Genomic DNA, 16,333 nt, shown 5'->3' with positions numbered 1-16,333 from the left:
ACCCTGCCCCACATCTACCCCACTCCTCCCTCTTCCACCACCGCCACCTCCCCCACCCTGCCGCACATCTACCCCACTCCCCTCTCCACCACTGCTAAACTTGGTGTGACCTTCAGATTAGCACAACAACAGTGCGTAGAGAGCTTCATGGAATGGGTTTCCATGGCCGAGCAGCTGCATCCAAGCCTTCCATCACCAAGTGCAATGCAAAGCGTCGGATGCAGTGCTGTATATACACATTATTTTCCAAAAAGTGAGAGTTATTTTCCACTTTTTAGTCCAAAAAAAAAGTAAAATTGAAAAAATTAATATTTAAAAAAAAATTATAGACGCAGGACAGACATATAAATCCTGAATGTTTGTAGATCTCCAACTCTGCTCACTTCTCCCTCTGCTGGCCGGAGTCGGCATCACACGCATAATCCTATCTCTGCTCTCTCCTCCCTCTGCTGGCCGCTGTCGGCATCACACGCATAATCCTATCTCTGCTCTCTCCTCCCTCTGCTGGCCGCTGTCGGCATCACACGCATAATCCTATCTCTGCTCTCTCCTCCCTCTGCTGGCCTCTCTCGGAATTGCAGACAAGTCACACCTGGCCTGCGCAGCCTACAACTCCCAGTATGCTCCTTACAGCTCACGGCTCGCCCTGTGATTGGCTGCAGCTGGGAGCTTCTGGAGCACATGGGGGAGAGCTGTGGAGTGTGGTGAGTTTTTGACCCGAATCGGGTGACAGGGGTATTATATTTGCTATCATTAGGTGTGTGATTATTGGAGGGGCCCCTGACCCTCCTTTGTCCTCACACTGTGATCCCCAGAGACAGGAGCAGGGTACAGGGGCCCCAACCCCTCCCCCAGAGGCAGGGTACAGGGGCCCCGACCCCTCCTCCCATGTGTTCACACTGTATGGCCACTTATAGAAGTCAGGGGCCCCTTCTGAGCGATCGGAGCCGGATGACGTCACATTCGCCATATTGTGAACGCGGCGAATAGTCGAGAGATCCTGATCGGCTATCAGGCAATGCGGGCGAATGTGATTTCATCAGGCTAGACTGTGATTGGACAGCGAATGTGATTATAAAATGTATCAAATCTTTAGATAATTTGTTACTATTAAAATAAAAAAAATTGTTACTGTTTTAATCACTAATATATTACTTTATTATTCCTTAAATTGTTACTTTTTTCATCAATAATTTGTTATCCTATAAATTGATAATTTGTTTCTTTATAAATCGATCTTTTTTTTTTTTTTTTTTACTTTATAGATCAATTATTTCTTATAAGTCATTAATATGTTACTTTTTAAATCAATAATTTGTTTCTTTGTTAATCAGTTTATTCCTGTATTATTCATTGCATTGATTCTTTATTAATGAATATTTGTTACCCCGTAAATTGATTATTTGTTATTCAATAAATCAATAATCATTCATTTGTTACCCTATAAAGTGATTATTATTCAATAAATTGATCATTTCCTTTTTTATAAGTTGATTATTCAATAAATTGATCATTTCCTTTTTTATAAGTTGATTATTCAATAAATTGATCATTTCCTTTTTTATAAATTGATTATTATTCAATAAATCGATCATTTCCTTTTTTATAAATCAGTCACTTGTTACCCTTTACATTGATTATTATTCAATAAATTGATCATTTCTTTTTTTATAAATCAATAATTTGTTTCTTTGTTAATCAATAATTTATTCCTGTATTATTAATTACATTGATACTTTATTAATCCTTACCGGTATTTGTTACCCTATAAATTATTTGTTATTCAATAAATATATAATTTCTTTTTTTTTATAAAGCAATCACTTGTCACCCTATAAATTGATAATTATTCAATAAATCAATCATTTCTTTTTTATAAATCATTTGTTTCTTTGTTAATTTATTCCTGTATTATTCATTACATTGATACTTTATTAATCAATAATTTGTTACCCTATAAATTGGTTATTTGTTACTCCATAAATCGATCCTTTTTTTTTTTTTAAATCAATATTTGTTACTTTATAAATATGGTCCCAAGAACCTCCCATGGGCCGGCTGTGACTCTATGAAAACTTATGGGACCTGATTAATGTATGATTGGTCAGGACAGGATATGTGGGTGGGGCCTGAGTTGGTCCGACTTTATAAATCTATTATTTTTTACTTTATAAATTGATAACTGATTACTCTATATATTGATAATTTGTTTTTTTATAACTCGATAATTTGTTGTGCTATAAATGAATAATGTGTTACTTTATTAATCAACCTTTTGTTACTCTATAGATCAATAATGTTTTTTTTTTTAAACAAATCGATAATTTCTTTATAATCAATAGTGTGTTGCTTTGTCAATATGTTCTTAAGTACCTCCCACAGGGTGGGTTGTGGTGCTATGAAACATTCAGGATTATATATGATTGGTCAGAATGGGATATGGGGGCGGAGTCTGAGTCGGTCTGACTTTGTAAATTGATCATCTGTTACTTTATAAATCGATATTTTCTTTATAAATCAGTAATTTGTTACTTTGTAAATATGGTCCGCAGTACCTCCCCCAGACCAGCTGTGGCGCTGTTAAGCCCACAGGTTATGGCATTTATGGGATTTTTTTATGGTTGGTCAGGGCAGGATATGAAGGAGTGACCTGGGTTGGTTTGAGGGCGGCACAACGGGTCAGCAGGATGCGCAGAGGGCAGAGCCCAGTGCTCCTCAGAGGCGGCCCATAATAATCTACTGCAACACCACTGAGATGGGGTCGGCTGTTAAAGGTCTAAGGGCCCCTCATTGGACCGGTACCCCAGTCCGGCAACACCATTGGCTGGACAAATTCACGCATCATTCAGGAAACATTCAGGCCAAGTTAGAGGTTCTAAATAGTTAGTAGTTGTACATTTTGTAGGTTTATTGGCTCCTGAGATTCAAATGGCGTTTAGCGACTTCTTCTTAATCGATTGGTTGTGTAATGACCATTCAATATGGCTGCTCCGCAGTGGTTAGCCTCTCTCCATTGGGAAAACCACCAACATCTCATGCTTTTCTGATCTCCCGCAGGTCGCCCCCACCAGGCAACGTCATCCTCGTCCCTCTGCACCATCGTCCTGACCTCACAGCGTCCTGTGCGGAGCTGCTGAACCAGACATGGCGGAGAAGTCTCGGAGCGCGGATTCACTCCTTGGAAAAATCTTCAGATGATTTCCCCGTGTGCCTGGTGCTCATTGAAGCCCAGGAAGGGCCCGTTCTGAGTCACGCCCGACTCTGCAGGGTCATAGGCCTCCCCAACAGCCTGTTTGTGGAGTCGGTGGTGGTCAGCGCCGACCTTCGAGGTAAGGGCTATGGCCGGAGGTTGATGGAGGCCGCTGAGAGGTACGCCAGAGGGAGGGGCTTCCGAAACCTGTACCTGACCACTCATGACAAGCAGGACTTCTACTACCACCTGGGGTACCGTCTGACGGAGCCTGTCCAGAATATGGGAACGCTGGGATCGCTGCTACCCCCGGGGATGTTCCAGAAGATGAGTCCCTCCAAGACCAGTCCTACCTATAACCACCATGGTGGGCCATCCTCATCACCAGACAAGCCGCCATGTCCTTCACCTCCAGAACGTTCAGGTGTGGAGCCGCCCCAGACTCCATCCGAGACCTCAGAACACCTCTCAAGGGCTATTCCAATCCCCCCTCCCCCACCCTGCCCCACATCTACCCCACTCCCCCCTCCTCCACCACCACCACCTCCCCCACCCTGCCAAACATCTACCCCACTCCTCCCTCCTCCACCACCGCCACTTCCCCTACCCTGTCCCACATCTACCCGACTCTCCCCTCCACCACCAATACCTCCCACATCTACCCCACTCCTCCCTCTTCCACCACCGCCACCTCCCCCACCCTGCCCCACATCTACCCCACTCCTCCCTCTTCCACCACCGCCACCTCCCCCACCCTGCCGCACATCTACCCCACTCCCCTCTCCACCACTGCTACCTCCCCCACCCTGCTGCACATCTACCCCACTCCTCCCTCCTCCACCACCGCCACCTCCCCCACCCTGCCGCACATCTACCCCACTCCCCCCTCCACCACTGCTACCTCCCCCACCCTGCTGCACATCTACCCCACTCCTCCTTCCTCCACCACCGCCACCTCTCCCACCCTGCCGCACATCTACCCCACTCCCCCCTCCACCACTGCCACCTCCCCCACCCTGCTGCACATCTACCCCACTCCTCCCTCCACCACTGCCACTTCCCCCACTCTGCCCCACATCTATTCCACTCCCCCCTCCTCCACCACAGCCACCCTGCCACACATCTACCCCACTCCTCCCTCCTCCACCACCGCCACCTCCCCCACCCTGCCCCACATCTACCTCACGCCCCCCTCCTCCACCACCGCCACCTCCCCCACCCTGCCCCACATTTACCCCTCTCTCCTCCCCTCCTCCTCCATCTCCCCTGCCCTGCCCTAAATCCACCCCAATTCCTTTCCTATCTAGCCCCCCTCCCCCACCCTTCGCTCCTCTCCTTCCCTTGGGTTCATCCAGTTTGTTACCACATTTGTCATCTCCGGCCAAATCCAGCTCCTTGCAAACCCCCTACCGGGACTTTCGAGGGGACCCCATGTTCTGGATGATGAAAACTCTATAAAGGAGACATCTCTGCTCCACCCAGAACTGATCAGATAATATTTATTTGTCCACTGTTGTGCCTTACCACTGTGTGACCCCCCCACCCCGGGACATCGAACCTCACCACGGGGGAATAAAGCTGCTCCTTGGATGAGCTCTATTGGCATCATTGTATTCTGTTATGTAGAGTACTGCGGGGGAGGGGTGAAATATTCAGCATTAATTGAGGCTCCTCATGGGTGTGTCTGTGAATACTCCCCCATTAATCTGGTGCTGCAAATTCAGTTGTTTTTTCGATTACTCTTCCAGCTGAACTCCAGGAAACCCGCCAAATAAACAGGTTAAATACCTACAAGGGAGCCGCTTTACCTGCAAAAGTGTTTCTGTCCATCCAGTCCTGAGATTTGCACAGCACAATCCTGTCTGGCGGCAGAGGGATCCTGATCTTTCTCTGCCGCAGTTTCACTTTCACTTACAGGTTTCCTCTACACTCCCACCTTGTAACTGGACAAGTGAAAAGAGAAACATCATACTGATGAGCTCATCTCCACGTCACTCTGCTCTCTCCTCCTATTACCGTGTTGCTGGTCAGCAAATCAGCTGATTGGCTGCTGGTGCTGCTTCTCCCTCCTGCAAACTGAGTTCTGCTGTACAAGGCCTGCGAGATGATAATACCAGATCATAGGTAAAGTTCATTTCAAGCCCTGGCAGGCAGACTGTTTTGGGCCCCTAGACTTCTAATGGCGGCCATGCTACATACTCACACTGGTCCAATCGCCACCCCTGGAATGTAGCTTCAAAGGTGGACCTTCTGGTGCCGTATTCCCATATGGCGTATTGGAATGTTGCCTATCTGACATTTACAGGGACAGTCACTTTAAATATTTTCTGTAGTGAATTGTATCCGGCACATGGGAATATTTCTTCTTCTTCATAAATCCCGAACTGGAAGCTGCACTCCTGTCAGTACAGACCTGAGGATGGATGGTGGACGCTCCCAGTGATGTCTATGGATGGTGCCGGAACCCAACTAGAAGTCACCGGCACTGAAGCCGGTTATATCTCATCATTTCCATCCCTACATCCTCAGAAACTGATGGTGGAGCACAGAGGATGATGATGACCAGGACCACTGATAAGGCAGTACAACCGGCCCTCCTGTACCAGGCCCGGGCCCATCAGTTCAAAAGTGGGGCCCCGGCCAATTGTACTGCGCTATTGCTGACACCGGTCCTCTTGTGGCTCCCCCTCCCTCTTGTGCTGCCGGCTTCTCCTCCTCTCCCTCCCTACAGCTGCACGGGATCAGTTCTAGTCTCTGCACCCCCATCCCTCTGATCTCCCCCCCCCCCCACCCTTCTGCTATCCGGGCCCCCTGTGTACCCTTTCTCTGGCAGTGCTGCCGGCTTCTCCTCCTCTCTCTCCCTACAGGTGCAGGGGGATCAGATCTAGTCTCTGCACCCCCATCCCCTTCCACCGCTCTTATCACCCCCACCCCCCTGATATCCGGGCCCCTCTCTGTACCCTTTCTTTGGCAGTGCTGCCGGCTTCTCTTCTCCTTACTACAGCAGCAGGGAGATCAGTTGTAGCCTCTGCATCCCCATCCCTTTTCACTGCTGATTACCCCCAACCCCCTTCTACCACTCTGATTACCCCCACCCCCCCCCCCCCCCCTGCTGTCCAAGCCCCCCTATATACCCTTTTCCCTGGCAGTGCTTCCGGCTTCTCCTCCGCTCCCTACCTATGGCTGCAGGGGAATCAGTTCTAGTATTTGCACCCCCACCCCCCTATTGTCCAGGCCTCCCCCCCCCCCCCCGTTTACTCTTTGTGGATCAGTTCTAGTCTCTGCACCCCCACCCCCTACTGTCCAGGCCCCCCCTCCCCGTGTACCCTTTGTGGAACAGTTCTAGTCTCTGCACCCCCACCCCCCTACTGTCCAGGCCCCCCCCCCCCCCCCGTGTACCCTTTGTGGAACAATTAAAGTCTCTGCACTCCCACCCCCCTACTGTCCAGGACCCCCCCCCCCGTGTACCCTTTGCAGATCAGTTCTAGTCTCTGCACCCCCACCCCCCTACTGTCCAGGCCCCCCCCCTCCCCCGTGTACCCTTTTGTGGATCAGTTCTAGTCTCTGCATCCCCCTACTGTCCAGGCCCCCCCCATGTATCCTTTGCGGATCAGTTCTAGTCTTTGCACCCCCACCCCTCTACTGTCCAGGCCCCCCCCGTGTACCCTTTGCAGATCAGTTCTAGTCTCTGCACCCCCACCCCTCTACTGTCCAGGCCCCCCCCGTGTACCCTTTGTGGATCAGTTCTAGTCTCTGCGCCGCCAGCCCCTACTGTCCAGGCCCCCCCATGTACCCTTTGCAGATCAGTTCTAGTCTCTGCACCCCCACCCCTCTACTGTCCAGGGCCCCCCCCTCCGTGTACCCTTTGTGGATCAGTTCTAGTCTCTGCATCCCCACCCCCTACTGTCCAGGCCCTCTCCCCCCCCCCCCGTGTACCCTTTGCGGATCATTTCTAGTCTCTGCGCCCCCACCACCCTACTGCCCAGGCCCCCTCCCGCCCCATGCACCCTTTGTGGATCAGTGCTAGCCTCTGTGCCCCCCCCCCCCACTGTCCGGGCTCTCCTTGCACCCTTTTTCTATCAGTGCTGCCGGCTGTCCTCCTCTTCTTTGCTCCTAGCAGTTGCTGAGGGCACACAGGGAGGTAATTTCAGGATGGGAAGCGGGGTATATATATATATGTGTGTGTGTGTGTATGTATATGTGTGTATATATATATATATATGGCATATTTACTGGCCCCTAACTTCCCAGGAGGAACACAGTGATTGATCGGTACTGATCGCTCACTGTGTTCGTTCATCACTGAAGCATAGTAAATGGTGTTTATTATGCTTCAGTTTGTGAATGAGCCGGAGGCCTCTGAGCGCTTCCTATTTATTCATCTGTTCAGCTGAGGCTGTAGAGAAGGGGATGGAGGAATATTTGTCCTCATCCCCTTTCTATCAACAGTGAGACATCAGGGGTCTGTTTAGGCCCCTAATATTTCACCAAAGCCCCCCCACCAGGGCAGTTAAAAATTATAAAAAATAAGAGAGGTAAAAAAAAAAATGGCGACATTTTTGGGCCTCAAGACGCCATAAAAAGGGTCATTCTTTTGACGCGTAACGCTGTCCTCGCTATAAACATGTAAAGGCCGTTATCTGGTGCCTTTGTATCATATCTGTCTGTACATGTCATCATCGTCCTCTGGGCTCAACCTTCGGATTCCGAGGATGTAAGGAAGGAAATGATGAGTTCTAAGCGGCTTCAACGCCGGCTCCGCCCCCTGTAATTGTACAACCAGCAGGAAAGAGAAATGACTAAAGATGTTAAATAACAATTTATATTCCAAATATTCTGACAGGATGAGAATATGAAATCTGAGAACAGAATGCAGATCACGCATCAGTATCACAATTTCAAAAAGTAGAAAACATTGCAGCGGTGATCAGCGCCCACTGATGGTCGGAGGTTTCCTCTACAAGTCTTTTCCAGGAATTGGGAACAGTTTGTGGATATCAGAACTAAAGACAAAAGTTGCCAAAGAAAAACTCCATAAAGAGTCAACTGACCGAGTTCAACAATCAGCCCCGGCAGTCTCTTCCATTTCGTGGTTAAAAGGAAAGGAGGGCGGAGGGTGACAGGGTGTGGAGGAGGGGTGGAGGGTGAAAGGGTTCGGAGCGGATGGAGGGTGAAGGGGAACACAGAATTGGTGGAGGTTGAAGGGCCACGGAGGATGAGTGGAGGGTGAAGGGGTGTGAAGGAGGGGTGGAGGCTGAAGGGGCACAGAGGATAGGTGGAGGGTGAAGGGTGTGGAGGATGGATGGATGGAGGGTGAAAAGGCGCGGAGGATGGATGGATGGATGGAGGGTGAAAGGGTGGGGAGGATGGAGGGATGCGGAGGATGGATGGAGGGTGCGGAGGATGGATGGAGGGTGAAGGGGTGAGGAGTGGTAGGAGGGTGAAAGAGGGAACAGAATGGGTGGAAGTTGAACAGCTGTGGAAAAGGGGTGAAGGATGGGTGGAGGCTGAAGGGGCTTCAGCTCACAGCCCGTCACTATAATTCCCAGGATTATATCCAGCAAGATAGAGATTGGTCACCATTTGTCGCAGGATTTCACTCTCTCTGTGAAGCACTATTAATTCTTGTTGAACTGCGGAGAGAAGAGACAATCAATGATGGAGGAGAACAATCCAGAGCATGGAAGACAATCAATTATTGGTTTATGTTTGATATAAATCTGATATAACTGATTGTATCAGAGAGAAGTCTGACTTCATTACATAGGCAGGTTCTGCTTCCTGTACTGCTCCTCTCAGTGTGTGGCTCTGCGACAACTCTAACCTGACGAATCAGGAGATGGCTAAATATTCTTATCTCAGCAGCCATTAAAAGTATACATTAAAATCTCCCCTCCAGTCTTGCACAGGTGTACTGGCTCCTCCCTCTCACTCTTGCACAGGTGTACCAGCTCCTCCCCTCCAGTCTTGCACAGGTGTACCAGCTCCTCCCCTCCAGTCTTGCTCAGGTGTACCGACTCCTCCCCTGGACTGGAATGGCTTCCTCTGATGTCACTGCACACTGGGAGCTCCTCACAATGTGCATACCAGCAGATTAAACTTCAGTTTTAGGGTCGTCGTCCCCCAAAGTCTTATACTCACTGGTGTACACTTATTCTAGTTTTAGATGGAGTAGAACTATTGGCCCCTCTGTCGGTGGCCACACACAGAGGACTGCTGGAATGCACCTGAGGAGGGTATACAGTGGGGCAAAAAAGTATTTAGTCACCACCAATTGTACAAGTTCTCCCACTTACAAAGATGAGAGAGGCCTGTAATTGGCATCATAGGGAGACCTCAACTATGAGAGACAAAAAGAGAAAACAAATCCAGACAATCACATTGGCTGATTTGGAAAGAATTTATTTGCAAATTATGGTGGAAAATAAGTATTTGGTCACCTACAAACAAGCAAGATTTCTGGCTCTCACAGACTTGTACCTTCTTCTTTAAGAGGCTCCTCTGTCCTGCACTCATTACCTGTATCAATGGCACCTGTTTGAACTTGTTATCAGTATAAAAGACACCTGTCCACAACCTCAAACAGTCACACTCCAAACTCCACTATGGTGAAGACCAAAGAGCTGTCAAAGGACACCAGAAACAAAATTGTAGACCTGCACCAGGCTGGGAAGACTGAATCTGCAACAGGCAAGCAGCTTGGTGTGAACAAATCAGCTGTGGGAGCAATAATTAGAAAATGGAAGACATACAAGACCACTGATACTCTCCCTCGATCTGGGGCTCCACGCAAGATCTCACCCCGTGGGGTCAAAATGATCACAAGAACGGTGAGCAAAAATCCCAGGACCACACGGGGGGACCTAGTGAATGACCTGCAGAGAGCTGGGACCAACGTAACAAAGGCTACCATCAGTAACACACTACGCCGCCAGGGACTCAGATCCTGCAGTGCCAGATGTGTCCCCCTGCTTAAGCCAGTATATGTCTGGGCCCGTCTGAAGTTTGCTAGAGAGCATTTGGATGATCCAGAAGAGGATTGAGAGAATGTCATATGGTCAGATGAAACCAAAATAGAACTGTTTGGTAGAAACACAACTCGTCGTGTTTGGAGGAGAGAGAATGCTGAGTTGCATCCAAAGAACACCATACCTACTGTGAAGCATGGGGGTGGCAACATCGTGCTTTGGGGCTGTTTCTCCGCAAAGGGACCAGGACGACTGATCCATGTACAGGACAGAATGAATGGGGCCATGTATTGTGAGATTTTGAGTGCAAACCTTCCATCAGCAAGGGCATTGAAGATGAAACGTGGCTGGGTCTTCCAACATGACAATGATCTCAAACATACCGCCCGGGCAACGAAGGAGTGGCTTCGTAAGAAGCATTTCAAGGTCCTGGAGTGGCCTAGCCAGTCTCCAGATCTCAAATCCATAGAAAACCTTTGGAGGGAGATGAAAGTTTGTGTTGCCCAGCGACAGCCCCAAAACATCACTGCTCTAGAGGAGATCTGCATGGAGGATGGGCCAACATACCAGCAACAGTGTGTGCCAACCTTGTGAAGACTTCCAGGAAACGTCTGACCTCTGTCATTGCCAACAAAGGATATATAACAAAGTATTGACATGAACTTTTCATATTCACCAAATACTTATTTTCCACCATAATTTGCAAATAAATTCTTTCCAGATCAGCCAATGTGATGGTCTGGATTTGTTTTCTCATTTTGTCTCTCATAGTTGAGGTCTCCCTATGATGCCAATTACAGGCCTCTCTCATCTTTGTAAGTGGGAGATCTTGCACAATTGGTGGTGACTAAATACTTTTTTGCCCAACTGTATACAGTGCGACTCAACCTCCCCTCCCCCTCCCATCACAATGGTGGCCCCCCTGGTAGCTAGGCAGGCTATTGTAGGGACATTTACATCTACAGTGAAGGAAATGCGTATTTGCTCCCCTGCTGATGTTGAATGTTCGCCCCTCACAAAGAAATTATCGGTCTACAAACCAAATGTTCGGTGTATTGTAACACTGAGAGACAGAATACAACAACAAATTCAGCAGAAATGCGTCTAACAAATGATGACTGATCTGCATGTTCATGAGGGAAAGAAGGATTTGATCCCCTTCACAAAACATGACTTAGTACTTGGTGGCAAATCCCTTGTTGGCAATCACAGAGGTCAGATGTTTCCTGGAGTTGGCCCCCAGGTTCGCACACATCTCAGGAGGGATTTTGGCCCACTCCTCTTGGCAGATCCTCTCCAAGTCATTAAGGTTTGGTGGCTGACGTTTGGCAACTCGAACTTTCAGCTCCCTCCACAGATTTTTAATCGGATGAAGGTCTGGAGACTGGCTAGGCCACTCCAGGACCTTAATGTGCTTCTTCTTGAGCCGCTCCTTTGTTGCCTTGGCCGTGTGTTTTGGGTCATTGTCATGCTGGAACACCCATCCACCACCCATTTTCAATGCCCTGGCTGAGGGAAGAAGGGAAAAAGGTTCCTGCAGGAGTGTTTCCCCTAACCCTCCTGTGGTGTGGCCCCCTGAGCCCCATGTAGTGTTCTCTGTTCTCTCCTGAGCTCCCTGTCATGTGCCCCCCTGAGCCCTATGTAGTGTTCCCTCCTGATCCCCGCTGAGCCCCATGTAGTGTACCCTCCTGATCCCCCCTGTGGTGTGCCCCCCTGAGCCCCATGTGTGCCTTCCTGATCCCCCCCCCGTGATGTTCCCCCTGAGCCCCATGTAGTGTGCCTTCCTGATCCCCCCCCCGTGATGTTCCCCCCTGAGCCCCATGTAGTGTGCCTTCCTGATCCCCCCCCGTGATGTTCCCCCTGAGCCCCATGTAGTGTTCCCCCCTGATGCCCCCTGTGGTGTTCCCCCCTGAGCCCCATGTAGTGTGCCCTCCTGATCCCCACTGTGGTGTTCCCCCCTGAGCCCCATGTAGTGTGCCCTCCTGATGCCGCCTGTGGTGTGTCCCCCTGAGCCCCATGTAGTGTGCCCTCCTGATGCCCCCTGTGGTGTGCCCCCCTGAGCCCCATGTAGTGTGCCCTCCTGATGCCCCCTGTGGTGTGCCCCCCTGAGCCCCATGTAGTGTGCCCTCCTGATGCCCCCTGTGGTGTGCCCCCGAGTCCCATGTAGTGTGCCCTCCTGATCCCCCCTGTGGTGTACCCCCCTGAGTCCCGTGTAGTGTTCCCTCCTGATTACCCCCCCCCCCGTGGTGTGCCCCCTGAGCCCCCCTCGTGATGTGCCCTCCTGAACTCCCCTCCCTGTGGTGATCCCCCTAACCCCCCCCCGTAGTGTGCCCTCCTGATCCCCCCTGTGGTGTGCCCCCCTGAGCCCCATGTAGTGTGCCCTCCTGATGCCCGCTGTGGTGTGCCCCCCTGAGCCCCATGTAGTGTGCCCTCCTGATGCCCCCTGTGGTGTGCCCCCCTGAGCCCCATGTAGTGTGCCTTCCTGATGCCCCCTGTGGTGTGCCCCCCTGAGTCCCATGTAGTGTGCCCTCCTGAGTCTTGTGTAGTGTTCCCTCCTGATTACCCCCCCCCCCCCCCGTGGTGTGCCCCCTGAGCCCCCCTCCTGATGTGCCCTCATGACCTCCCCTCCATGTGGTGTTCCCCCTAACCCCCCCCCCCCCCGTAGTGTGCCCTCCTGATCCCCCCATGGTGTGCCCTCCCATATCCCCCAGTATCATTTCCACCTGACCCAGCAGTACTGTGCCCTCCTGAACTCCCCATGGACTGCTTTCCTGAGCCCCTTGTGGTGTGCCCTCTCTGATTTCCCAACCCCCCCCCCCCCATGGTGTTCCTCCTGCTCCCCCTTCCCCCATGGTGTGCCCTCCTCAATTAGTCCCCCAGTATCATTCCCACCTGACCCCCCAGTACTGTGCTTTCCCGATCCCCCGCTATGGTTCCCTGACCCCCGAGTTTCTTGGCTCCGTTTCTATGTTTCCGGTAATATTTGTTTTATTAAATGTCTAAACTGACCTCATGATTTAAAAAGAAGTTGTTAAAAAAAAAAAAAAAAGCCAAACCCCCCCCCCCCCCTCCCCAGTGATCTTTGATCTCTTCCATGTTGTCCACGTCGATCTCACCACTCAAAGGTTGCCTGCCCCTCTGTTAGTGTATCGGAATCTGCTATTTCATCAAACACTCCCCTCCCCCCAGACTGATGATGCTGCTGTCCAAAGGTGTCTCCTGTGCTCCTTCATCCAGAGTGGGGGCTCTAATACAGGAGGTGTGTTACTGGCCAGATGAAAACAGAGGGGAAAGAGCCTAAAAACAGAAAACTAATGCAGACATCACATTTAAATATTAGTTAGCTTTAGCTAACTAATCCTAAAAATGCCCCCCCCCCAACACTTGTGCTGATGTATATATAGTACCTACCTATTTTCAGCCCACTCCGGTCTGGTCACAGGATCCCCCCCCCCCCCCCTGTCAGTCAGCTCCGGCTTCAGGGGAGAGGACAGTGAATGGGCTGCAGTAAGTCTATTGCAGGCCATACATGGGTCAAATTCTGAACGATTTTTCACTCGGTAATCCGATGGCGCCATCAGTGATTTCAAAAATCAGCCGACCGAGTCAGAAAGTTCACCCCATATAACAGGAGAAACTTCTGTTCCTTCCAGGTCACGGCTCATGGCGCATATTCTTTTCGGAAAAACGATCGTATGAATTTACCATCATTGAGTCGAAAATCGGTAGTTTTTCATGAGTTTTCAAACATGTCCGATCATCGAAAAGGGAAGGAACCACTAAAATTGCCCGGTGCCATTCACCCCACTAACAGAGCGAAAATCAGACGATTATTTTTAGGTCCGATTTTCGGATGAAAAATCGGTCGAATTTCAACCCATGTATGGCCGGCCTATTGGTGACGTCACCGCTGCAAAATCAAGCCCTTGGATGTCCAAACGTATCCTGGAGTGTACATCCATGCACCCCCCCCCTTCCCTCAGATTGACAATGCTGTTGTCCAAAGGTTCCCCCTGTGCTCCTTCATCCAGAGCGGGGGCGCTCTAATCCCTCTATCACAAATCCTACCCCCTGATCCCCCTTCTAGCACAAATCCTGACCCCTAATCCCCCCTTCTAGCACAAACCCTGACCCCTGATCCCCCCTTCTAGCACAAATCCTGACCCCTAATCCCCCCTTCTAGCTCAAATCCTGACCCCTGATCCCCCCTTCTAGCACAAATCCTGACCCCTAATCCCCCCTTCTAGCTCAAATCCTGACCCATGATCCCCCCTTCTAGCACAAATCCTGACCCCTAATCCCCCCTTCTAGCTCAATTCCTTACCCCTAATCCCCCCTTCTAGCACAAACCCTGACCCCTGATCCCTCCTTCTAGCACAAAGCCTGACCCCCAATCCCCCCTTCTAGCACAAATCCTCCAATTTTCCCCTTCTAGCACAAATTCTCCCCAATCATCCCTGCTAGCACAACCTCCCCCACCTCCACAAAAGAATTTTGCTCCTAGCACATATTCCCTCCCCCCTCGACCATATCACCGCTCCTAGCACCCCCCCCCCCATATTTTCCCTCCTAAAACAATTCTTACCCCCTGCCACCCCCAAATTCCCCCTCCCAACACAAATCCTCCCCCAGTCTCCTTGTGGTGACCCCCCCCACCCCACCTTTCATGATACCACAGTGGCCAGGGCAGCCGCCCCTTCTGCCCCCCCTTGTCCCGGCCCTTTTTGTCCCACACACATGTGCAAATGCACTCCCAGGGTGCACACACTTGGGGCCCTTTCACACCTAACGCAGTGGGATGCAGCATTTTGGACTTCATTGACAGTTCACAATCCAGGCTATTGTATGGGAATAGTTCACACCATTGTAGTGCAGAAAAGTACAGCATGCTGCATTTTTCTGCCCTGCAAACGCATCACAGAGCACATAGAAGCCCAAGGAAAAAAGAAGGCATCACAGGTCAAAGGCAGATAGAAAAGCGTGCGTCAACTGCATGCATAGGTACAAGGAAAAAATGCGCAGTCACGTGCAGTTTCTGGTGTGAATGGGCCCCTATGTAGACCGCACCACAGGTGTGACATATTGCTGAGAACCTCAGAGTCAGAACGATCGTTCCAGCACAAGAGCTCACAATTAAATCCAACGCTGTAAAGGCTTTTATGGAGATTTCAGGGTACCGTAGTTTTTCTTTTTTTGCAGTAGCACGGGCGCACGCAATTTTAGACTTGGCATGTATGGTATCTAGATGCAATCTCATCTTTTATACACGGCTCAAAAAACTGAAAGGAAGACTTTTTAATCAGAGTCTGGCATCAAGTCGATGAAACTCCCGGCTCAAAAAACTGAAAGGAAGACTTTTTAATCAGAGTCTGGCATCAAGTCGATGAAACTCCTGGGATATGGATCTGGTCAGGTAAGTCGCAGAGGGGGTTGTTCATCAGTTTCAGCTGCTTTGGTGTTAATGAAATTAACAACAGGCGCACTAGATGGGCAACAATGAGACAACCCCCAAAACAGGAATGGTTTTACAGGCGGAGGCCACTGACATTTTTTCCTACTCATCTTCTCCGACTGTTTTTCACTAGTTTTGCATTTGGCTCGGGTCAGTGTCACTACTGGTAGCATGAGGCCATACCTGGACCCTACAGAGGTTGCACAGGCAGTCCAACTCCTCCGGGATGGCACATCAATACGTGCCATTGCCAGAAGGTTGGATGTGTCTCCCAGCACAGTCTGAAGAGCATGGAGGAGGTTCCAGGAGACAAGAGCATGGAGGAGATTCCAGGAGACGAGCATGGAGGAGATTCCAGGAGACGAGCATGGAGGAGATTCCAGGAGACAAGAGCATGGAGGAGATTCCAGGAGACAAGAGCATGGAGGAGATTCCAGGAGACAAGAGCATGGAGGAGATTCCAGGAGACAGGCAGTTACTCTAGGAGAGCTGGACAGGACCGTAGAAGGTCCTTAACCCATCAGCAGGACCGGTATCTGCTCCTTTGTACAAGGAGGAACAGGATGAGCCCCTCCAGAGCCCTACAAAATGACCTCCAGCAGGCCACTGGTGGGAATGTCTCTGACCAAACAATCAGAAACAGACTTCATGAGGGTGGCCTGAGGGCCCCGACGTCCTCTAGTGGGCCCTGTGCTCACTGCCCGGCACCATAGAGCTGGATTG

The 16,333-nt window shown here is 50.3% G+C and overlaps 1 protein-coding gene across 1 annotated transcript; it reads left to right on the top strand.

Moving 5' to 3' along the window:
* The first annotated feature begins 573 nt into the window (after nucleotides 1-573).
* On the top strand, nucleotides 574-4,783 carry LOC149451405 (uncharacterized). The gene is made up of 2 exons (XM_089690691.1): nucleotides 574-704; nucleotides 3,058-4,783. The coding sequence occupies exons 1-2, from the start codon at nucleotides 682-684 to the stop codon at nucleotides 4,646-4,648; spliced, it is 1,614 nt and encodes a 537-aa protein (XP_089546817.1). The 5' UTR covers nucleotides 574-681; the 3' UTR covers nucleotides 4,649-4,783.
* The last annotated feature ends 11,550 nt before the right edge of the window (nucleotides 4,784-16,333 follow it).

This window comes from Staurois parvus, unplaced genomic scaffold (genome assembly GCF_062004578.1).
Source record: "Staurois parvus isolate SC_StPar_1 unplaced genomic scaffold, SC_StPar_1.0 ptg000540l, whole genome shotgun sequence".
Classification (NCBI taxonomy): domain Eukaryota; kingdom Metazoa; phylum Chordata; class Amphibia; order Anura; family Ranidae; genus Staurois; species Staurois parvus.
This window is presented reverse-complemented; position numbering and strand designations above follow the sequence as displayed.